The 23,619-nt window shown below is 45.1% G+C and overlaps 1 protein-coding gene across 1 annotated transcript in view; it reads right to left on the reverse strand.

Annotated features, from left to right (window-relative positions):
* Positions 1-11,619: 11,619 nt before the first annotated feature.
* The window catches only part of MYLK4 (myosin light chain kinase family member 4), a 103,782-nt gene continuing 91,782 nt past the window's right edge, over positions 11,620-23,619 (reverse strand). Inside the window, exons 12-15 of the mRNA XM_058670486.1 lie at positions 22,591-22,743; positions 20,391-20,469; positions 15,561-15,636; positions 11,620-12,270 (exon numbers count right to left, since the gene is read on the reverse strand). Of these exons, the coding sequence (XP_058526469.1) occupies positions 15,595-15,636; positions 20,391-20,469; positions 22,591-22,743 (274 nt within the window). The 3' untranslated portion in view covers positions 11,620-12,270; positions 15,561-15,594. The remainder of the gene's footprint in view (positions 12,271-15,560; positions 15,637-20,390; positions 20,470-22,590; positions 22,744-23,619) is intronic.

Genomic DNA, 23,619 nt, shown 5'->3' on the forward strand with positions numbered 1-23,619 from the left:
ACTGTCTTACTTTCTCTGTATAACTCTGCCTTTCTATTAAAAATGAAATGAATCTTTTAAAAAATTGTCTGGTTTAAAAACAAACAAGCAAGCAATAAACTAAGAGTCAATGAAAGGAAAAGGGAAATTTGGCTCACTCAAAAGAATGAAAATAATCAATGAAATTGTCCATGAGGAAACCAACTTTGGGAACTTACTAGAAAGCTATTAAATACTCAAACTTAGTACAATTTACTTCAAAGAACTAAAGGAAACCATGTGTATGGAATTAAAGGAGAGTGTATGATGTCTCCTCAAATAGAGAGTATTAATAGAAGTTATTAATAACTGCAGTGAAGCGTTACAGTGACTAAAGTGAATATTTCACTAGAGGGACATGACAGCCAACTGGAATCGGCAGCTGAACGTATCAACAGGCTTGGAAATAGGCCAACTGAGATTATCCAGTGTGACAAAGAGAAAGCAGCCAGGAAAGATGAGCAGAGTTTCACACAGCTGTGAAACTCCTTCAAGCATATCAAATGTGCTCAGTGGAGGCCCCAGAGGGGAGGGAGGGGTAGCAAAGAGTAGAGAAAATATCTGAAGAAAGAGTGGCTTAAACACTCACAGAACTTCAAGATACTAAAAAAAAAAAAAAAAAACCTGTGTGTGGCGTAGACTTAAAGAGATCCACACCTTTAAAAAAAATGGTCAAAATACCAAATGGAGGAGAAGGAGCCTGGAAGAGAGCAGGACAAGCAACTCCTCAAACATGAGCAATCTTCAGTGAATTCAGCAGTCGGCCGGAGTCCGTCAGCAGTACACAGGGTGCTAAGGGGAAAGAGGGTAAGCCAACGATTCTGCAGCTGGCATCCCAGACATTTACGGCTCACAAAAGAAGGAAAAATAGCGTCTCAAGATAAGTCAGAATTGGAAAACTCTTCCAAAGGAGTCCTTCAGGAAGAAAAGGAAGGTCACCATATAAAAACATAAAGATTAGCACTACAGATGCACTTGTAAATATACCATCTCCTATCTGATTTAAAGAACAGCTATATAAAGCCATAATGATCAAGTGTGATGACAGGATATGGCATATAAAAGGGTATTTGTGGGCCCGGCAGCGTGGCCTAGCGGCTAAAGTCCTCGCCTTGAAAGCCCCGGGATCCCTTATGGGCGCCGGTTCTAATCTCGGCAGCTCCACTTCCCATCCAGCTCTCTGCTTGTGGCCTGGGAAAGCAGTTGAGGACGGCCCAAAGTTTTGGGACTCTGCACCCGCGTGGGAGACCTGGAAGAGGTTCCTGGTTCCCGGCTTCGGATCGGCATGCACTGGCCCATTGCGGCTCACTTGGGGAGTGAATCATCGGACGGAAGATCTTCCTCTCTGTCTCTCCTCCTCTCTGTATATCCGGCTTTCCAATAATAATAAAATCTTTTAAAAAAAAAAAAGGTATTTGTATCGCAGCAAAAGCATAAAGAAGGCAGTTGGAATAGAACTACTTTGAAGCAAAAAGTTGTGTATATAATGGGAATTTCATTAATATTATTCTAACCCTGATTCAACAGACTGTTTTAAATCAAACTTGTAATTGTGAACCCTAGGAAAACCTCTAAGAAACATTTTCAAATAAAATGGTAAAAGAAACAAAAGTAGCATTAAAGTTGTATGTTAGAAACCATCTGTTTAACATAAAATGGAACAGTGGCAGGATAGAACAGAAATTATATGCCATGTAGAAAATAACCAAATGACAGATATGAATCTTACTGGATCAATAATGAGATTAAATATGAATTAACGAAGAGCCACAGTTAAAGGGCAGATACTGGCAGAATAATCGGAAATGATCTGACAGCACACTGTCTACAAGTGACAAGCATTAGGTTGAAACTGTCCACAGAAAAGGATACAGCATGCCAACAGTAAGCCAAAGAAGAATGGAGTGGCTATACTATCTTGGGACAACATAGACTTTAAGATAAAAAGCATTTGTAGGAACATTCTAATAAAATGGTCACTTCTTCAGGAGCACAACAATCACGAGGCTGTGCGTGCGTCACAGTGTACCCCCATGCTGCGTGAATCAAGACTTAACAGAACTGAAGGGAGAAATGAACAACTTACACAAGAGCTGGAAAGTTCATTGCCTCACTTTCAATCCTGAATAAAAAACATTGGCAAATCAGCAAAGAAATAGAATTAAACAAAACTCTAAGCTAACAATACCTAACAAACTTCCACAGAACGTCTCACCATCAACTGTAGAAGCTCCATGCTTTCCAAATAAAAGGAAACATCCTTCCAGTTGGACATATGTTAACCAATAATACAAGTCACAGTGCACTTTTAAAAGACTGAAGTTATCCAAAGTATATTATCTGATTTTAAAAAGTTATTAAACTTGACAGTGGGGGGCCCAGAAAGATGCCCTAGCAGCTAAAGTCCTAGCCTTGCAAGAGCCAGAATCCCATGTGGACACTAGTTCTAATCCAGGCAGCCTCACATCCGTCCAGCTCCCTGCTTGTGGCCTGGAAAAGCAGTCGAGGACGGGCCAAGGCCTTGGGATCTGCATCCATGTGGGAGACCGAGAAGAAGCTCCTGGCTCCTGGCTTTGGATTGCTCAGCACTAGCCTTTGCAGCTACTTGAGGAGTGAATCAGTGAACAGATCTTCCTCTCTGTCTCTCCTCCTCTCTGTCTATCTGACTTTCCAATAAAAATTATTTTTTTTAAAGTCAACAATGGGGAGTTTGGAAAACTCACCAAATATGTAGAAATTCAGCAACACACTCCGAAATAATAACAGAGTCAAAAATCAAAGGCAAGAGAAATTGGAAAGTACATTGAGATGAGTGAGCGTGAAAATAGGACACATTAGACTTTGGGGATGGAAATAAGACACTGCTGACAGGAAAATTTATTATCTGCAAGAGCCCGGTTTTGGGATGAGTGAGCGTGCTCACTGTCACAGGAGCAACTTGGGAGTGATGTCTGTTCCGTTGTTCTAGCGTATCTCGAAACTATTTTGGAACTTGGCTAAAGTAATTTTTAGTGTACGCAGCAGAGTTTTTTAATTATTTGTTTCATATCTGAAAGGAAGAGAGAGAGAAAGCCAGGAACTCGGGTTTCAACCTGGGTCTCTCAAGGAGCAACAGCAGTCATCTCCCGTGCTGGACCTGGAGGCAGAGCCAGCACTCAGACCCAAGGCTCGCCAGCCTGAGCCGCTGGCATCCCAAGTACCATCTCCACTGTTGCGTCATCTATCTGCCCTCTCCACTCTGGTTTTTAAGATATCTTGAATGATGGCTGCTGCTGAAGTTTTTAAAACTACGTGAAGCCACTGGCAGCAGAAGCCACTGGAGCCAGTATGACTGATGAGAATACATGATTCTGTTGTTGATCTAAACACTGGGCAGTAGTTAACGGAATCCTCTCTTTTTCTGGAGGCATTTGCAAAGCAGGACGACAGGCAATCCCTGGAAAACAAGTGCAAGCAGGCTTAAAAGAAAACGTAGTAGAGTGAGAATCTCGCTCTAGAAGAGGAGATCTGAGACTCAAGTCTTTCAAACATTTCAAAGGACGTCTCAGGACCTCCTGAGTCACTTCAGGAATCGCATTGTCTACAGGTGGTATAGTATCTGTCCTGTCACATTAAGGGGATATTGGAAATGGTGGGTAAGCAAGAAATGATCCAGTAGTTGGCTCCTTTGGGACAAGTTTTTATTGATCAAATTAGTTTCTATCTTCTTTTGGGCGGGTGAAGGTGAGAGGGGAATGCTATTTGGACAATGGACCATCTATCTGTACGTGTAGGGTGGTGTGTACACGTGAGAAAGTCCACGTGCCACATGTGCTCACCTCAACCCGATTCTTTTGTCCCATCAGCCACTTGTGTACTGATCCCAAAAGCTCATAAAAACAGCCATCAAGTTATCATGCACTAAAAGCTACTATCTAAAGGCTAAACAGTAAATGGAAATCCCTTTTTGTCAACAGGAATAAGATCTCCCCTCATCTTATCATTTAAAGAGTTGTTTTTTTGAAACTTATGGGTCCCAGTCAGTTTTCCCAACAGGTATATCCATCTGAGTTATTTCTCCTCACGGTATTTATAATTCTCTACCATGAAGCACCTGAACAAAAAACATTGGAATGTTATCCAAACTGGAAAGATATCACATTCAGCCCAAAAGGACTGTTGATCAAGGGAGAAGAAAATGGCAAGTGTTGCAGGAAAACTGATGGGGTACGGATATAAAATCTAACTGGAGAGAACTTGGTACAAAGGGAGCTCAACAGTGCAAAAACCTGGTTTTGCCTTGGAAGTCTGGCAGCAACCGCACATGGAATAAGTTGCTACAATAATCGTGGAATGATACGATTTGGGACAAATAAGAAAGTTTTTGGTGGAAGAATTTTTAAAAACAATTTTAAAAGCATTCATAAAAGTAGACTGTAAGTTTATCTTTTGAAACCTTAAGAAAACACTTTTTAAAGCATGAAATGCAATTTTATGAAGCATATGGGCAAGTTTGAAATCATCCAGAATATTAAAATTAATTTGAAAATAATTAAAATTCAGACCAACTTCAGGTGGGCATCCAAGTTCTGGGTAGCATTAATATGATATTAAAATAGTTGAGGAAATTTACAGCGAACAGGTGTGTGAAATAATTGAGGGGGAAAGAGTTCAGACATTAATTAGCCAGAGCTATGACTATTACCTGTTTTCTCTCAGGTTGATATACCTTTAAGCATGTGTATAAAGATATTTTAAAATTATGAATATATGTGGAAAATAAAACTTGCTTATTTATACAATTCTGTGCTATTTCATCAACCTCTTGGTGACACACACAAGGAAAACCAAAGAGTCTAAATCAAAAGAAAAAAAATTATTTCAACTCTTTTTGAAGTTGTTTCATTAAGTCTTTCTTGTGGTGTTGAAATGTTCTCATTGCATATCCAGCAAAGTAGGAATACATACACTCAAAGATTGTCTCTGTTTAAACTTGGTGGGCAGGGAGAGAATATACCAAAAAGAAGATCCTAATCCCTGACCTATGGTATGCAGAAACTGAGGCTAAATTTTTTCAGATAAAAGATAGAGGAATGAGGAAGGGAGGGAGGAAGGGAGGGAGGAAAGAAGAAAGGAAAAAATAAGGAAGGAGACAAGGAAGGAAGGAGGGAAAGGAGGGAGGTAGGGAAGGAAGGAAGGAAGGGAGAGGGGAGGGAAGGATGGAAGAAGGGGAGGAAGGAAGGAGGAGGGATGGAAAGGAGGAAGAAACGAAGATTCTGATGAAATGCCTGCTTTCTGGATTTGGCCTGGATCAGTCGTGGTTGTTGTGGCCATTTGAGGAATGAACCAGCGAATGGAAGATCTGTCTCTTTGTATCTCTCTTTCTCTGTCATTTGCCTTTGAAATAAACACGTTTGTGAAAGAAGAATTTAAAATCAGTTGTGAAGACTTCAAAAATATCCAAAACAGTGCATGAAGACTTGGTTTAGTCAAACAGCAAGGCATCTGAAAGATCGAAGTGCATCATCTTCCTTTAGGCTCAGCGGAAGTGAAGTAGAGAAGAGATGTGTGTGTATGATCTTCGTCCACTGGGGTGAAGCCTTATATAATTGTCAGTTATTCAGACATTCAAAACCTGGGTGAATCAGGCAGAAAAAGCACAAAGAAAACTCTGTATGCTCAATTTTCTACTGACGGGAAATAAGCTGAGTAAAGGAAGAAGGATGAAATCAATGACCAAAAGGCACGCAGCCCATAACCATGGTGGACCATTCCTGGGAAAGAGTAAGACTGACTGCTACCCAAGGAGCTCCCAGTATTCACCTTGCTGAATTTCTATAGGCCCACGAGTCTTGCATGTTGGTCCTCTTTCTCCCAAATCAGAATATTTTTAGTGGTTATTTTATGATCATCTACCTTCATATGTTGGGAGTATATGGGAGGAGGAGAGGGGGACAAATGACTGTTTTCATTGGTTTATACATCTTTGGACAAAGACGAATTGTGCTTCAGAAACTGTGCTTAAGGAATTTCACTCAAGAAGATTCATCCACAATTAGATTTGGAAGCTAAGAAACTGTGCTGTGAGCTGGTGCTGTTACCGGATGAGAGTGTAAAGGACATTCGGAGTGGATGAGTGTGTTTCGCTTCGGGGCACTTTAGGATAGTTGATGGTCACTGGCTTCCGCAGTCACCAATGATTCTCACTTCCTGTGATCCCGGCCTGGTGTAATCCTGCTCACAAAGAATAGGGCATTGGGGTGTGGGTATCACTAGGGAGCAGGGAGTTGCCCCGGAAAGACATTGGGTTGTTGAATCTTACTCTTTCATTGATCACTCCGACCAACCCTCCTGCCAACAGCTATGCGGATGGGCCACCTGGGAACGGATCTTTTGGCCTCTGCTGTGGTTTGCCCTAGCACTAGACACAACAGACAGGGAGTGAAGGTGGCAAGCAGATCTGGTAGGTTTTAGGAGTTGGGTGTTCTAGAGCAAAGCAAGCCTTCCTAGGAACAAAGGCAGTGACAGAGGGTCTAGGGGATTTCTGTTTCTCAGCCAGCTCAACAAGAGGCCTGAGACAGAAGCTAAAAAAGTTATCTTTCTAGGGAGAATGGTGGGAGTTGCAGCAGTGTGGTGGTTGACTCTAATCTCCACTGGCCCCTAGTTAGCCCGTGCAGAACATCGACCCAATAGAGACTGTCTCTCCAGGATGTTGATAAGCAACATTGGAAATCAGCTCAAGGAGGTTGTCTGGGTTTAAATATTCCTTCTTCTCTCCTATGTCTGCTCAATACCACAAGAGTTTTCAATTAATATACTGAAAAACATTTTTTTTAAAAAAAGTTGGTAGAATAAGTAGTTTTTAAACTACTTGACCAGAACCTTCAAAATGTGCTCCACAAGGGGACCCTGGGATGACATCGGGTGGCTCTTCTTCATCCCCGGGTACTGAGCCAGATGGGAGGCTGGGTGTGGTTTCCCTTGCATCCCCCCTTCCCCAGATACAGGAAGAAGAAAAGGAAAATGTATAAACAATGATCTTGTCCACTTTCCCCGATCCTCGACCCTTCCCACCCTGATCAACTATGTAAACATCATCAAAAATAAAATAAAGAAAAAAATAAAGTATGTGGTTTGGCTAGGAATGTTGTGTAGATATTTGCACCATAAAATGAAGAGTGTATGGGAACATAGTAATAATACAATAATGCTCTTATAATAGAAGAGAAATCTAGCAAGCTCAAAAGCTTATAGTCTTGGAGTGGCCCCAAGGCTTGCTTGGAATTCCACTAAGACCTGTATCCGCCATTGACGGACTGTGTTGTCAGGTGATCCAGTGATTCTTTTAGCTGTGACTCACCACCATGATGGAAAAGGTCAAAGTCACTGGAATGGATTCTCCTGCCAGAGGGCCTAGAAGTTCAGACAGCCTGCACATCACTGGGCTAATGTGACAGCTCACGTCACCAACGGCAATAAGTGCCATCCATCATTGGGTGACAATTCAAATTGAACCTTGCTTTAAAGGTGCCAAATATCACCAACTTGTGCAGGCTGGGGGGGTGGGGGAGATCTGGAGCCTTCCATTACCTGTAGTTCCTGAAAACCTCTAACAAGGGCTGCTGAGGCCTAGCTGTCAGTGATAATGGGCCCGCTGGTTTGGGTCAACTTGAGCATGAGCAGTGAGTGTCTTCCGCCCTTCAGCATGACTGTGTGTGATGGGGCCTCCAGGACAGACTGTACTGCTACTGCCTGGCAGGCTGGCCTCTGGAGGCTCAGTGGCTGTGCCTGTAGCAGAGATACCTGTCATGTGAAATGGGGCAACAGAATATTTTAGATGGGGATGCAGGTGGGTATTGTGAATTGGAATTCAGTGTTGGTACCCCATGTGGATGCCAGTTAAAGTCCTGGCTTTTCTATTCCCAATCCATCTGTGTTGCCCATTCACAGGCAATAGCTTTGTATGAGCAGGGAAAAGCAGACCTCCAAATGCTGTGTGAATGCACGGTGTGTGTTCTAATAGGGGAGATGTTTTTACCCAGGTGACTGACCTTTGGATGACACCCAAGCCCCCTAGAAGAAGGAGGCTCCCTGAAGTGCCTTGGGTTCTAGAAGCCACAGAAAATGACATGTAGGACTGTAATCACATGGCAAATACTTCAAGGAACAATTCATCTCATTCACGAGGAGTAATAAAGCTCATGTTTGTTCTTTAATATAATACATATAATAGACTGATACATCTTTATAAGACAAAACAACACAGTTGGTTGAAACTGTTCAGAAATGATACATGCAATCACCACATGATGAATCCATTTGTGTTTCCTGTGTCTGTGGAGAAACCTCATTGGAAGGACACTCTCAACGCCAAGCAGCTGATGACAGCAAAACACACATGTTAACACCTGCTCCGGGGCTGGACATTTCTGCTCTTTTGAATGGGCAGCAGGAATCAAATCATGAGCCTTCACGGAAGGTGGAACTGCCTGTTAAAGGCCATTTGTAGAAAACGCACCTCACTACTACCAGGGAGCAGGGAGCAACGTGCAGCTGTTCCAATCTGAGGACTTCCAACTACTGGAGAAAGGGATGGAAAGGGATGCGTGTTTGCCTTTTCCAAGTAAAATTTGCATCTGAAAGAGACTTTGGAGGATTTTGTGATGGGTAAGAAGATAAACTTTGATTCTTCTTTGATTTTAAGTCAGTAAAATGGGGAGAAACGGAAAGGTTAAAAAAAAAAAAACAAAGCGAGGAGGACTGTGGATGCTGAGATTCAGACATGTGACTGTCACAGCTTACACACGCCACAAAGCGGCCAGGGACCAAGGGTGGAATTGAGTCCACTGGCCAGGACCCACATTTGACCCTCTTGCTTCCTCTGCCTGGGGCTTTTACAAAGGATTTTTCCAGGTGAGGTTTGAGTAATTGACCCACAGCCCAAACTAAACAAGTGAAGGATACCTGCGGGTAATCTCTCTTGTTGAATGACGAGGGATGGAATGAGCAGAGGGACCTCCCAAAAAAGGAAAAAGTCAGGAACGAAAAGAGCAAGATCTTCATTTTCCTTGTCCGAAGATAAAAATCCATATTTCAGTTCTAAAACAAGAAGAAAATTCGCTACTCTGGTTTCCCTAAGGCAGACAGAAGTGGCAGAATTCACACATCTTTGAAAGCGTATTCTCGTATGCTCCAACCTTGCCTACAGACATCTCCGAGGACAGCAAGTCAAGAAGAGCCGAGCAGAACCCAACAGCAGCAGACACATCTACAGCCCTCAACAGCTACATGTTACCGACTTTCCAACTCGAAATCTGTTCCCCAAGTCAGTTCAGGGAACCATCTCACGATTTTAAAGAAATGGGAGACACGGAGCAGCCAGCCACTCCCCTCTAGGCTCTGGGTCAGGGTGGACGTCCTCCAAATCAACACAGACGTGTTTTCTCGTGTGTTTTCCCCGCGATGATTTGTGGGGTTTAATTTCTCTCCAGACAGTGAGCAGTAGCGCCGGGGTGCCTACTGTCCTCCATTTGCTCCACCTGAGAGTGCAGAGCCATCCAACCCCAATAACTTTCTGGAAAAGCTGCTCACAATGTAGCCCAGCCTAGCCAGACACAGCTTCTGCGAGGCCATGCCCGTGTCTGGTTTGATCCCCAAGCTTTGCAAAGCCCCCTTTTTCCACCAGAGCAGGAATCTAACACCCGGTTACAGACTTTCACTGGAGCAGCCCCACATGGGCGTGGAGCGAGCGGGAGGGGATGAACCCGAGAAGGATGATCTGCCATTGCCTTGAAACCTTAGACTGTAATCATGAGCTATGCAAGGCGGGCCATCCTTGGTTCTCGTAAAAAAAGGCATCCAGCGGGCACGAAGATGGCTCCTCATCCCAACACAGACATTTCAGGATGAATTCCAACACCGCTTCTTGCAGGGTCATCAGCAGATTAACTGGGCCAAGAGGCCCCGCTGAGTTCTCCCGTCCATGTCTTCCATGTGTGCCAGAGTCTGGGGAAAGCCAGTTGGCCTGCGTGGGAGGGTGAGCTGCACACCGTATAGATTTCCCATGAGATTTGGTGGAGAATCCCCACGGCGGACCGAGAACGCCCTGGCGTGGAAGGTTTCAAATCAGACCCTTGTGTCCCATTTAGCATCTGCGCTGACGCCAGCACTCTGGAGTTGGAGTATTAATGCGTGCCCTGGCTTGTATTTTTCCAGATGCAAGGAACAGCCTCAGCTAAAGATAGCATGGTAATAGAACACTTCTGTCCCAGGGTTGTGTGTGTGTGTGTGTGAGTGTGTGAGACTTTTTTTTTTACAGGCACTAAATTAAACATTTTAAGCATAGTTACATATAACAGGAACATGAAAAGCCAACCTTGGATAAATGCATATGCCAAAGGAAAAATTTAAAATGAGAAGAAATGCATCAAATTGGAACAGCAAAGGCTGGTAAGAAGTAAGTTTTATAGCTCATCTGGCCACGAAATTGGCATGTGAGCCTCACTAAATTACACATTTGCTTCTATCTCTACTTCTCCGTCACCTTCAATGGAATAAACACGCTGCCTGTGGGAGGCATGCCTGGACTCCCCATATGGATTCAAGAGATGGATGTTAAGAGAAAATGGAGGAAAGCCAAGGCAGATGAACTCTGTCTGAAATGGTCAAGTGTTCCTACTGCCTTCCAGTGCCATCAAGGCACCTGTAGGCTTGCATGATCAGCGACTGAAAGAGAAGGCATTGCTACAGGGACAGCAACACGAAAGTTGACTCGGCCAAAGCAGAAAGAGCCTAGTGGCGAGTGTGGTGTTGATCACACAGTGGGACTCCCATTTTGGCTTGCACCTTTTCTTCCACCTACGGAAACGACGCACATTTTACTCTGTACCAAGCCCAAGGCCTGTTCCTGCCCAATTTCCCAGAGTACGATCAGAACCAATGGCTGTGTTAAAGATCTGTCAGGAAGTAGAACATGAACGTGGGAACAGGAAACTCCCAACTGTGAGTTGTCATTGTGGTCAAGCAGGAGACTTAACAGAGTCCCCCTGCCATTTGCTTCCTGAGCCATCTGGTTTCACCAAGTCACAGGGTCTTTGCTTAGGCACACTGTCAGTCCACATGAATGTTTGTTGTTAACCTGCTTCCTGGTTGCTTCAGCATGGACAGCTCTCTTCTCACTGACAAATGGGGCATTGAAGAAGCTCTCCTGACTTTCCAATGACCACAGGCAAAATCCCTTTCAGTTTCTCAAGACCATGTCGGGCCAGTTGCCGTGACCTAGCGGGTAAAATCCTCGGCTAGGACACACCAGGATCCCATATGGGCGCCGGTTCTAATCCCGGCATAACCACTTCTCATCCAGCTCCCTGGGAAAGCAGTCGAGGACAGCCCAAAACCTTGGGACCCTGCACTTGTGTGGGAGACCCAGAAGAGCTCATGGCTCCTGGTTTCCGATTAGCACAGCTCCAGTCATTGTGGCCGTTCACTTGGGGAGTGAATCATTGGATGGAAGATCTTCCTCTCTGTCTCTCCTCCTCTCTGTATATCTGACTTTCCAATAAACATAACTAAATCTTAGAAAAACAAACAGAGCATATCACGCTGCATCAGGAGAGCAGGGAGTACAGTGGGACAAGCACGGCTGATTGGGAGCCCCTGGTGCGATGGCAGGAGAACGCAGAGGAAATGAAAGCGTCAGTACCTGGTGCTCCTTGCCTCAGTATCCAAAGCTGCATGTTCCCAGCAAGCAAGGAATTTGTCCAGGGAACTCAACTGATTTCAGACCTAAGAAAAATGAATGGGCCCTAAGGAACGAGGTGTCCAAGGGAGTACCCGATGAGAGCTCCTTCCTGGCAATGGAAACATTCCCTTAGTACTGGGTCCTCTTTGCTCACTTTCCATGCATCCTTTGGGTTTTCAAATCTCAGTCGTGCTCTCCAGCAGTCTGAGAAACAGCAGACATGAGGCAGCCTCGTCCGGCCCTGGGACTAGGATCAAAAAGCCAAAACAGGGTAAGCTCTGAATGATATGGAAGTGCCTTCCCAAGGTGCCTGTCTGCGATGCAGACAGCCATGTTAACCCCCAGGCCTCCCTTGAGGCTACGGCACTGAGCGTCCCCTCTGCCTCCTGCACGGAGAACTTGGAGAATCACTCAGAGTTCAAGTTCAAAGGTTCCTCCCTGCTTTGGCCAGCAGTCATCACAGGGGTCAAGGCAGCAGAACCACTGATTTTTCCAAAAATCTTCTCCAAGCAGCGGTAACCGCAGTAGTTTTCCTGCAAAGCAAACAAAATGTGAATGTTGTTCATTCAGCAGGACTTTTAAAATTGTAATTAGTTGGTTATGCCCCTTAGGAGAACCACACAAGATTTCTTTTTTTAATAATGTATGTGTGGATGGGGGGGGGAATAGAAACCTCTTGACCAATTCCACTGCTTACCAGAGCTGTCTATTTTCGTACTACTTGCCATCTTGAAGCACAAGGCCCCTTTGTTTTATCTGAGGCCCAGCTGCTCCTGAAGCTGTTCCCACCCGTTGCTTGGTCTGCTGGTTCCTGGACTCCCAGGCATACTTGGGAACACAGTTGTCCCTTGATTGGTGCCAAGGCTCCCATAGATGCCCAACTCTGTGAAAGCTCAACTCGCTTTTGTAAAGCCGTGTTGGATTTACATACAACCAACCACCTCCTCCTAGATGAACTAACAATACCTAACACAGCGCAATGCTGTCAGCAGCAGTGGTCATGCCGAACAGTTTAGGGAATAATAGCAAAAAGTCTGAATATGATCAGACACAAAAGTATTCTCTTTTCCTTCCTCTCTCCTCTTTTTACTTCCCCCTGTCTATTCTTCAATGGTGTACCTGCTTCCTTTGTTCCTTTTCAAAGGTTTACTTTATTAATTGAAAAGGAGAGCGGAGACAGAAAGAGAGAGAGAGGGAGGGAGATCTCCCATCCATTGGTTCACTTCCCAGAGAGCCCATTTGCCAAGACCTGGACCAGACTGAAGCCAGGAGCCAGAGAAAAGAGGGGAGACAAAGAAAGAGCTCCCCACAACTGGCTCACTCCCCAGATGCCTGCCCCACCACGGGTGCTCTGACAGGGTTATGTTTGTCCCTTTTTCTGTGTCCTTTCTATCCTCGACTGGCTGTATCTGAGAATACACAAGCCTCAGATCTGGGTGGTGGGGTGGAGGACGGCTGTCTATCCACCTGCCACCTGGACCGTGCCCACTGTCCCCTGCCTCTGCAGAGCTTTCCTGGGCTGCGCTTTCTATCAGCAGGCATAGGATACAAGATAGGAAATGAGAAATGAAATGATATCAGCTTGATTTCAGAAGTATTTCTTTGGTGCATCAAAACCCCTCTAACAAATTTCAGGAGACTTTGGTGCATCCTCACTCACTTAGCCTGGGAACTCTCCCTTTTTCACACAGGCATAATATTCAGCCACTCGGTTTTTAAAATCAATATTATTTTAAGTCTGGCTTCACTCATAATGTATCTTGCCAAGACCCTCATCATTATTAGCCTGGCAGAGAATATCGCTACAAAGAATGGTCCATTGTTGCTGTTACTCAATCTTTGAGTTAGCATCTTAAATTTACATTTCAATTTAAACACAAAAGTAAGAACATGAACTCAGGAGCATCAGTGTCACATGGTTCCAAAAGGATTTTTCCTCAGCCAGCGGTGGGACCCAGAGGGATTTCTGTGATCAAATGGAGCATATGGCAGACCTGGGCTTGGGGGAGCGTTGGAAGGCAGCCCCAAGGGAGCGTTGGAAGGCAGAGGACGTGACCAGGCGCAGAGGGTTCAGGCAGCAGTTCTTGCAAAGGCTGTCTCACCATGCCGGGGTGAGCTGTCTTTGTCCCCTAATTGCTGCTGTGTGGTCTGCCACGAGCTCCTATCACACTGGCTTCAAAGCGCCAAGTGCAGTGTAGAAAGATTCTGTCTCCGCCCACTGCCATTTCCTGCCCCCTTCTTCCCTGGCCTGGCCCCTGGCAGCAGGTCTGCCCGGGAATGCACCCCTTTCCCACCCTGTCACCCATTCCCACCAGGCCCTACAGTGGGAAGGTGGTTTGTGGCAAACCCTTGGGGTTTGTGGTACTTGGGACAAAGCTGCTCCTGGGGGAGGGGCTGAAGGAGGCAATGGGGAAGGAACCGGCAGGATGCCTGGGAGCCCAGAAGTCCGTGACTCCTGGAAATAACATAGCCCGCTTCTCTTCCCCAAAGCTGAATGGCCTTGCTGCTTTCAACACAAAACCAATGATCTTTGGACACAGAAAAGTGTGTGCCTTCCTGTGAAAGCATCGTGGCTTTCTAAATAAGGCATAGACTTACAAGTAGTTGAGCCATACCTTTGTTAGGATCGACTGGGTGCCTCCTGCCTCATCTTATTCTACAGAACAGTTGAGGCCACTGACAGGGTTATGCACAGTGAGACAGACAGACAAAAATCTCAGACACAGAAAAACACTTATCTGAATAAGGGATCATGGTCCGTGGGCACAGTAAGTTGCTGGCTCCCAGATCGTGAATCATGTGCCGTGGTTACAAGCCAGGGACAGAAATGACCATGGTCTTACCATCCAAGACTAGGAAGCCAATTGACAATATGGGTCAGTGATTCCCCACAAAAATGACATAAATGTTGGAGCTTTTCCCCCATGTGGCAGTCTGGTTCTTCCTTGGTCCCACCCTGTGTGGCCTGCACTGGTCTGGATTATGACTCTTCAGTGGAAGAAGGTATTCACATGTAAAACCATCCCTGACAAGTTCACATGGGGCAGGTGCGATGGCTCAATTGGCTAATCCTTGACCTGTGAGCACAGGCATCCTAAATGAGTACAGGTTCCTGTCCCGGATGCTCTACTTCCCATCCAGCTTCCTGCATGTGGCCTGGGAAAGCAGCAGAGGACTCCCAAAGCCTTGGGACCCTGTACCCACGTGGGAGACCCAGAAACAGCTCCTTTCAGCTTTGGCTCTGGAGATCATTTGGGGAACGAATTAGTAAATTGAAGATCTTTTTTTCTGTTTCTCCTTCTCTCTGTTAATCTGGTCTGCCTTTCCAATAAAAATAAGTAAATTTTTTTAAATAGTTTTGACAAAACTCTAAGTAGGTGAGAGGACATGTTTGTCTGCGTTTGTACCGATCAGTGTTCTTTGGGGTCAGAGAGCAGGGCAAGGCCAGGAGGCAGCTGATAGGAGGAAAAACCAATGCAGGCGCTGGCTTCCAAGACCCAGGTTTCCCATCTCTCATCCTCTGTGCTCACACAAGGCAGTTTCTATGTGGTTTTCTGGTGCCTACTGAGCTGGTTATCTCATATGTCCCAGACCCTGGGCTCAGGGCTTGGGTTTGGAACCTCTCCCAGCAGCCACTCAGCAGGCTAGGGTGTGAGACCATCACCCAACCCCACCCACACAGCAGGAAATGACAGACCCAGGGTCCTCTCCTGCCCTCAGCAGAAAGACCACCCAGCCTCCCATACAAGTCTGTGCAAGCTCAAGTTCAAGTTCTGTTACTGTTTTCTCTCGGGGCTTGCACAAGGAAAATGCAGGCACCAACCTTTCTAAGGGACACCCAGTGGAGATGCCTTTGGTCACAGGCTCTGAGCGTTGGGGCTGCCATTCTTCTTCTCCTCCTAAGAAAACAGGGAGAAGACAGTTTGAGACGTGTGACAGGCATTTCCATCACTTCCTGACTTACACTGGGACAACCATGTGCCAATCGCTGGGTACTGTGTGACAAATCCTCCTGGAGTTCGCTTGATGAGCCCCCAGTGAACCAAGTGCCCACCCGCCTCTGATCCACCCAGAGCCCAGGCTTCCTCTAAGAACGCTTCACTTCTTCCCTCCTTCTCACTTAAAAGTCAAAGTCAACCACTTACACCTAATCCCACTGCATTTTCACATGTCCGTGCTTTCTCATACGTCCCTCGGCCATAGCACAAGGGCCGATACTAGTGACATGGAGGGCTGTGATGGCAGCCAAGCTGAGGCAGATGTGGAAATGGCTGTTTCCAAGAGCTCAGGTCTAACAGGTGAGGTTGTCAAGAAGACACAAAGAACCTCCAGCTTGGGGACCAGGAGAAAAAAACGATGTCTGACAGATACAGCTGCAGCATTTAATCTGGGTGTTAGACGGTCACTAGGATTTGGGCTGATAGGGAAGGAGTAGAAGAGGCTACATCAGCAATGGGAGTTTGAGATCCACTGCAGGAGGATTTTGATGTTCTTGCACGTGTCCAGTGTGGTGTGGACAATGGGGGATGTGTGAAGGTTTGTTTGCTTGTGTAATTGGGAGCAACAGGATCAGCATTGCAATGCTCCTTGCTCTCTCATTAGTCCATGAGGGCTGGGCGTGAGCCAAAGGAGTAGCACTGAGAAGGGGGAGGAGGAGATAGCAGCTCTCTCGTTTCTGGGCGTAGAGATAGCACCTCCTATTTGCTCAGCTTTGCTTGCTCTGATCCCAAACCGCGGACTGACTATAGCAGGTTGCATGCTGAGTTCTAAATGCTTTCTAATTGTGGAGTGCCCTGTCCGCACCCCAGCCTAGAGCAGCTTCTGATGAGAGGCTTCTGATGGACAGACACGGGCCTCAAGAAAGGCTGGAGCCATCTTGAGGGTCGCATTGAATGAAGACAACTCTAGGAGGTTTGTTTTCAAGAACTGTGTTTGGGGTGTTGGAAACTTGCGAGTTGGGGTAGGGTCTACCAGGAGGCCATCGTTAAAGACGAGGTGATCTTCAGGGACCTTGAGAGACCACAGAGAGCCTCTCCCTACTCCCTGCTTCGCTGTCCCTTCTTCGAACCTGTGCTGTGCCATGACACCACGCACCACACTGTGAGGCAGTCCAAGGCGCCCTGAGAGAGCTGGTGCTATGCAGCTTGGACTTCTAGCCTCCAAAGCTACTAGATAAATAAACTTCTTCTTTTGGTAAAATCATCTAGCCTTGGGTATTTTGTTGTAGTAGCAGAAAACAGGCTAATACACTCAGAAAAGGGACTCTTTCTTCAATTTAGCAATAGACATGCTGCCAGGTGGTTGAGGAATAGTAAGTTCTCTGAAGCATGAAACCACTAAAAGATAGATAAAATGTATGAAAGACATTAAAGATAGAATTTAGACTGATTTGGTAAACAGTTTGGGATCAGAATTAAGTTTTCAGTGTAAAGGTAAGTTTTGAATTTATAGAACTTCTCAGAATCAATATTTTCCAAAAGATAAATCTGCTAGGGAAATTAAATCTCAATTCAGGATGAGCATCTCTAATCTAAAATCTGAAATTATAAATACTACAAAATCTGAAATGTTTCGGAGTGTTGACATAAAAAATGGAAAAACCCCATATCTGGTCTCACACCAGGGACACCAATGATACTACACACGATATTTTCAGGCTACGTGCAGGAGGGATAGATTAATATGATCCATAAATGAGTTTTAATCTTAGATTTGGGTTCCATCCTCAAGGTATTTCATTGTGTGTATGCCAATATTCCAAAATGAGAAACACTTCCAGTCCCTAGCATCTCAGATAAGGGGTTCCAGTGTGCATAAAACAGCGACTGTGTTACTGGCCTTCAGTGACACAGAGGGAGAAGGTTTCTGGATGGTTCTGGAGACCTCACCCATGCCTCCTCCCCTAGCAGTGGGAAGGCCCTTATCTAAAGTCCAGAATTTCACCTTCATCTTCCGCATCTTCTCTGAAGATAATAACAGCACTCGCTTCATGTGTTGGTCTGGGGATTCAATGAGTTTATTTTTGTAATGTGCCAGAACACTGGCTGGCCCTATGCTACCTAATTATGACTTCAATGATAACCGGACCATTTTTTTATAACAGGATTTAGTTTTTAAATTGTCACCCTTCTTGAAATATCTGCTCACCTTGGGCACCAGCAGTTGGATAGAACAACAGCAAAGGGGATATTTTTGTTGTCATGATATGCTCTTAAAATATTTAAAACACTTTTCAGACTGTATAGAGTCATTAATTCTTGGCTGTGGTTTCTATATTGTTCTGCCACGTCAAAGTGTGTTTGGACACCAATAGGCTTGGATAAAAATAAGTTGGTGGAGAATGGGCTCAAAATAGGTTGGTTGCCCTAATAAGCAGTTTATGTCGTCTGGGTGAGGTACCAGCTAGGTAATAAGTCTATTTTTACTTGACATCAGTACCAATTATCAAGGAAAGGTATATTCAGACACAAATAAAACTTGGTGCTGGAGCTGGATTTAGAAGTAGAGTTAATTTCAATAAAAGCTGCATGTGGAAAAAATGAGTACCCAGAGCACACTCATTCCAAGGTTTGTTGGTCAGGGGAAAAGTTCCACTCCCAAACCCCAGGGAGTGGGGAAGAAAAGGTGGAGGGAATGAAAGCGTGTCAGTCTCATACGTGCCGGGCCACCTCAACGCTACCCTCAGTGACACTCGTGCAAGATGGCGCCCCAGTGAGCATGGAGGCAGAGCCTGCGTGTTACCTGTGCGTGCATCTAGACGGTCGTACCAAGTATGTGGTAAAGAGACTCCTGTGTCATTCCTGTAATCCACAATGATCTGGATGGAGACGATGTGAAAAAGGAGTTGACAGTGATCCAGGGATAGATGTCCCAAGCCAGGAGATGGAAGGAACTGGACAGATCCCAAAGGAATTGGAGACTTTGAGACAAATTAAGTATGAGCTGGCAGGAGATGCGGTGTGGGGTGGGCAGAGAGGGCAGTGCTGAGGGAGTGCGGGGAGGAGACAAGGAGGATGCAAGGTGTTATGGAGGCCATCCAGCGAGCATCCTTGGCTGGGGGATGGGGGAAGTGGGAGGAGGAGGTGAGCTCTAGGGATTGGAAGATACAAGTGGAAACATCCACTGTTCAGGTGCACAGAGGTTTTGAGGCCTCGGGAAGAAAGTCTGTGCAGAGAGAAGATGAGGGAGTTAGGGGATAGTGCCATGGCTTAACAAGCTAATCATCTACCTTCAAGTGTCAGTATCCCATATGGGCACCAGTTTGTATTCTGGCTGTTCCATTTCTCATCCATTTTCTGCTTTGGCCTGGGAAAGAAGTGGAGGATGGTCCCAGAACTTGAGCCCCTGCACCCATGTGGGAAAGTAGGAAGAATTTCCTGACTCCTGGGTTGTGATCGGTTCAGTTCCAGCCATTGTGGCCATTTGGGAAGTGAACCAGCAGATGGAAGATCTTTCCTTCTCTGTCTCTCCTTCTCATTGTAAATCTGTCTTTCAAATAAAATGAATAAGTCTTAAAAAAAAGAAAGAAAGAAAGGTAAGAGAGTGATGCCATAAATGATAACTATGCCTGTGAGAACAGGTACAATTTCACAATCAGGTTATCTCAGAGTGTGGGCTTTGAGTGGATCCCAGCAGACACTGGTGAAGGTCTCCTTCACAAATACCCGTACAACTGCCTGAACCAAGCCGAGTGTTGGGATTTAAGACTCAATGCTGACAGCAGACCAAATCAGGTCAACAGAGTTTAGAACTATGAGTTCTCTCAAATGTACAACCGTGTATGTACTTTCCCAAAACTTTTTTTATGCTTATATATCTTAGGCTGTGCACAAGGGTAACTCCAAAAGGTTTGTGGGGAAATGAAATTAAAATATATATTTATAAACGGACCTATAAGTTTGCAAATCATTGGGGCAGGTGATATGATGCTGCAAGTTAAACTGTTGCATAAGATGCCAGCATTTCTCCAACCCCCTCACAAGCAGATTGTTGATTCTAGTCCAGCTACTCCACTTTCTTTTTTTTCAGCTACTCCACTCTTGATCCATCTTCCTGTTAATGTACCTGGAAATATAGTGGAGGATGGCCCAAGTATCTGACCCCATGCCACCCATGCAAGAGACTCAGATAAAGGTCCAGGCCCCTAGTTTTGGCCCAGCCATCAGTTGGAGCTTTTAGTAGCATGAACCAGTGCGTGGAAAATCTGTCTGTCTCTCTTTTTTTCTCTGTTGTCAATCTGCTCTCAAATCAATCAGTGTTTTTTAAAAAAGGTTTATTTTGGTGTAACGCATTTTGAAATCCATTCAGTTTGTTCTAGAATATGGATTTTTCTGATAACTTTCTGAAGATCTTTCATATATATGTTTACATATCCTACAAGGTTACAATTCATTTTTTTGATGAGTACAATGATTTCATGATAAAGATATCAGTGTAGGTGAAAACAGCATTCTATTAAACATAAAAATCATATTGACATTATCTAAAACTACTACCAACTGCTTGGCAAAAGCATGCTAAACAATCTAACGCAAGCACGTGATTTGAAAGGTATGAGAAAACACTTTTTCATTTGGGATTAGTAGGACTGTGGCCAGCATCAGATCATCACAAAGCAGGAAAAAAAGCAGGAGAAACAAGAAGGTTTGGTCACCTGGGCACTTAGTCTGGCGTGGAGCTTGTGGTCTGACAACCAAGGGTGCTTGAGAGCTTCACTCGCACTTATTCTCCAACTAAAAGGAAACCAGGAGCTCATTAGTAGGATGTCCAGCTGCTGCCCAACCTCTGCCCTAGTGTCTATCTTCAGTAGACCAGTAGGCCAAATGCCAAAGTCACAGTCAAGTATGCCTTCTCTGAGCTGAGTGGCAAAGGCTATCGTGAAATCCAGGCAGGACAACAGCACGGCTAAGACAAGCAACCTTTGTGAACAACTGTGCATCTCCATTGAAACACAGATAGTGATTGCTAAGTTTCATGAATGCAAGAACTCCTATCAGTCAGCTAGACAGATAAATTAACAAATGATAAGATCAATCTACAGGCTCTCTGCTTCAGGAAAATGCTGAGAAAGGAGCTTCAGGCAGCCTTGAAGCACCAGGCCGCAGGTCTGCTTCACCCAACCCCTCGGCAGAGTCCTGGCATCCTAGGGCTAAAGGAGGGACCCAACGCATGGGTGCCGAGGTCCAGCAGCCCTGTGTTTGCACCTACTCTGTGTTGAAAGGCTGCTTTACTGCTCTCGGCCTCTGTGTCTTCATCTGTCCGTTCACGGTGGCAATACCCACACACCCAGGAAGACCTAGGGGTTACATCAGATGTCACCTAAGAATGTGTGTAGAAAACAGGCTCTCCATTAATATGGATTTCTCACTCTCCGTGGATTTCCTGGGGGTTGTTGGCCATCTGCTCACTGCCTGGAGTCTTGTGCAGATAAGAACAATCACTTGTTAGTAGTAACAACTTTTATCGTGTCTTTCCGTTACGGAAAAAGTACAAAGGCAATCCCTATTTGTGGACCACCTCTCCTCTCACACTGATTCTCATGGCCTGGCTAAGCCCTCTGGCCTGCTAGGGACTCAGTTCTGACTCTTTCTTCATGTCAACCTCATTGTAAGAGGCTACTTGCAAAAGTTGTTGGAAAAGTAGAACTAATGGGTCAGCATGCAGTGTAGTAAGTTAGGCCACTACCTGTGACCCCAGCATGTTTACATTTTAGCTCCTCCACTTTCATTGTAGCTTCCTGATAACGGACCCAGGAAAACAGCAGGGGAAGGTCCAAGTACTCAAGAACTCCGCTACCCAATGAAGTTAGTGGCTCCTGGCTTTTGCTGGCTCAACCCTAACTGTTGCAGTCATTTGGACAGCATGAGCAGAGAGAAGATCTCTCTGTTTCTCTCTGCTCCCCCACCCTGCCTTTTTCTGTAACTTTGCCTTTCAAATAAAATAAATCTTTAGAAAGAGAAGTGAAAGTAAAATATATTTTAATGCAAATATCTTTGAAATACATGAATCTCTTTTTCCATTATTTGTATTCTTCCATCAAGTTTTTAAATGTTCCTAACACACTGGCCCTGAAAAACCTTAAATACACTTCAGTCTTTTATAGTTTAGACACAATATAAACCCATCTGAAACACTGTCTGATTTGGTAATCCCAGTCCCCTTCCCTCTTTATGATTCTAAAATGCAAGCCCCTGGATTTCAATACCACTCTTCATCATCCACTAAATTTTGAATTGTACAGTTTTAGTGAGTGAGAACACAAAGATTCCATATAACAGCTAGGTATATGGCCTTGGGAGAAGCTTGGCATGGGTTTGGGCATCCATTCTACCATTTACCATTAAAACAACTTGGAGTTTCATCTGTGAAACAGAATAATAGTAATTTCTACCTCATGACATTGGGAGCTGGTGGGGGGTGGTGGTTAAAACAGACACTGTCCTGGAGCATTTGGTGTGGCTTGGCACAGAGTTGGTTTCCAAATAAAACGTTGGTCAAGCTGTCCAGCTTCAGGGAGCCATATGCATGCTTTGTGAAGGTGTATGGGAATGTACAAATAACTCATCCCAAACCTTTCATTTTGAAGATGACTCAACAGAGGCTCAGCAGGGGTCTGTGACTGCCAGGGTTTTGTCACCAAAGACAGGATGGAAGTTCCTGGAGCCCCATCCAAGCCTCAAGACCAAAGCAGTCTCAGATCTCGGCAAGATCAAACCTTATTCTATTTGTAACATTCTACTCACATACCCATCAAGTCACCAAGGGGGTAGATGCATTTTAAAGGTCCTAGGAGCACAGACAGAGCTCTCTGGTGACCCACTGCTTCTGTCAGCATGCAGAACGAGTGAGGCTACCTCTTCTCCTTGATGAGAAGCTTGGAGATGAACTCCCGGGCCTCATCGGAGATGTCCTGAAACTCTTCGTCCTCCAGATCCCACCTGCAGGCCAGGATATTGTTCAGTGTCTCCGCGTCGTTGTCTCCCAGGAAAGGTGATAAGCCACTAAGTCTACAGGACACAACATTCAGAGTCAACATTGGAAAAATCAAAAATCAATCTCAAGTCCTTTACAGACAGATTGGTGTTGGATCTGTCATCTAAAAAGGAAAGAAGAATAATCCAACAATGAAGCAGAATTTTATAACATTGTGGTCAAGAAAATGCGTCCTCCCTTTCCTCAACTCCCAAGAAGCGACAGAAGTAATGAGGACAGCAGCTACATTCAAATCAGATTTTCAGAGAAGAATGCAAGTTCCTTGCAAAGCGTCTTGTGGGGCCCCTGGTGTTGTGGTGCAGCAAGTTCATATATCATTTGGGACGACCCAAGTGACCCAAACAGAGTCTCAACTCCTCCACTTCTGATCCAGCTCCCTGCTAATGTGTCTGGAAAAGTAGCAGAGGTAGGCTCACGTGGTCCCTGATACCCACGTGGGAGACCTAGATGAAGTTCCAGGCTCTTGTCTTCAGCCTGGCCCAGCCTCTGTCACTGCAGCCCCTTGGAGGAGTGAACCAGCAGATGAAAGATTTCTTTTTCTGTGTCTCTGCCTCTCTCCCTCTCTGCTACTGTAATTTTCAAATATATATATATATATATATATATATATATATATATATATGTTTAAAAAGCATCTTACAGCTGACAAGTGTTGACACCAGCTCTAAGCGCAAATATTGGGAATGTCATCCTTAAGAAGTAAGGCTGGTATGAGTTGTTTAGGTGATTGGAATAGGAGCGTTCAGTGTTCAGAACTGTTTCCAGGGCTCCAGGTGGAAGCCTAGGAGTTCAAACGGTTGTGGACAGCACTGCCACTGATGTTCTTGGCTGAAGCGTGATGGGGGGAAAAAGTTGGTGGAAATCAACTGAATGTGCCACAGCAAAACTTA

The sequence above is a fragment of the Ochotona princeps genome, chromosome 1 (genome assembly GCF_030435755.1).
Source record: "Ochotona princeps isolate mOchPri1 chromosome 1, mOchPri1.hap1, whole genome shotgun sequence".
NCBI classification, from domain to species: Eukaryota; Metazoa; Chordata; class Mammalia; order Lagomorpha; family Ochotonidae; genus Ochotona; species Ochotona princeps.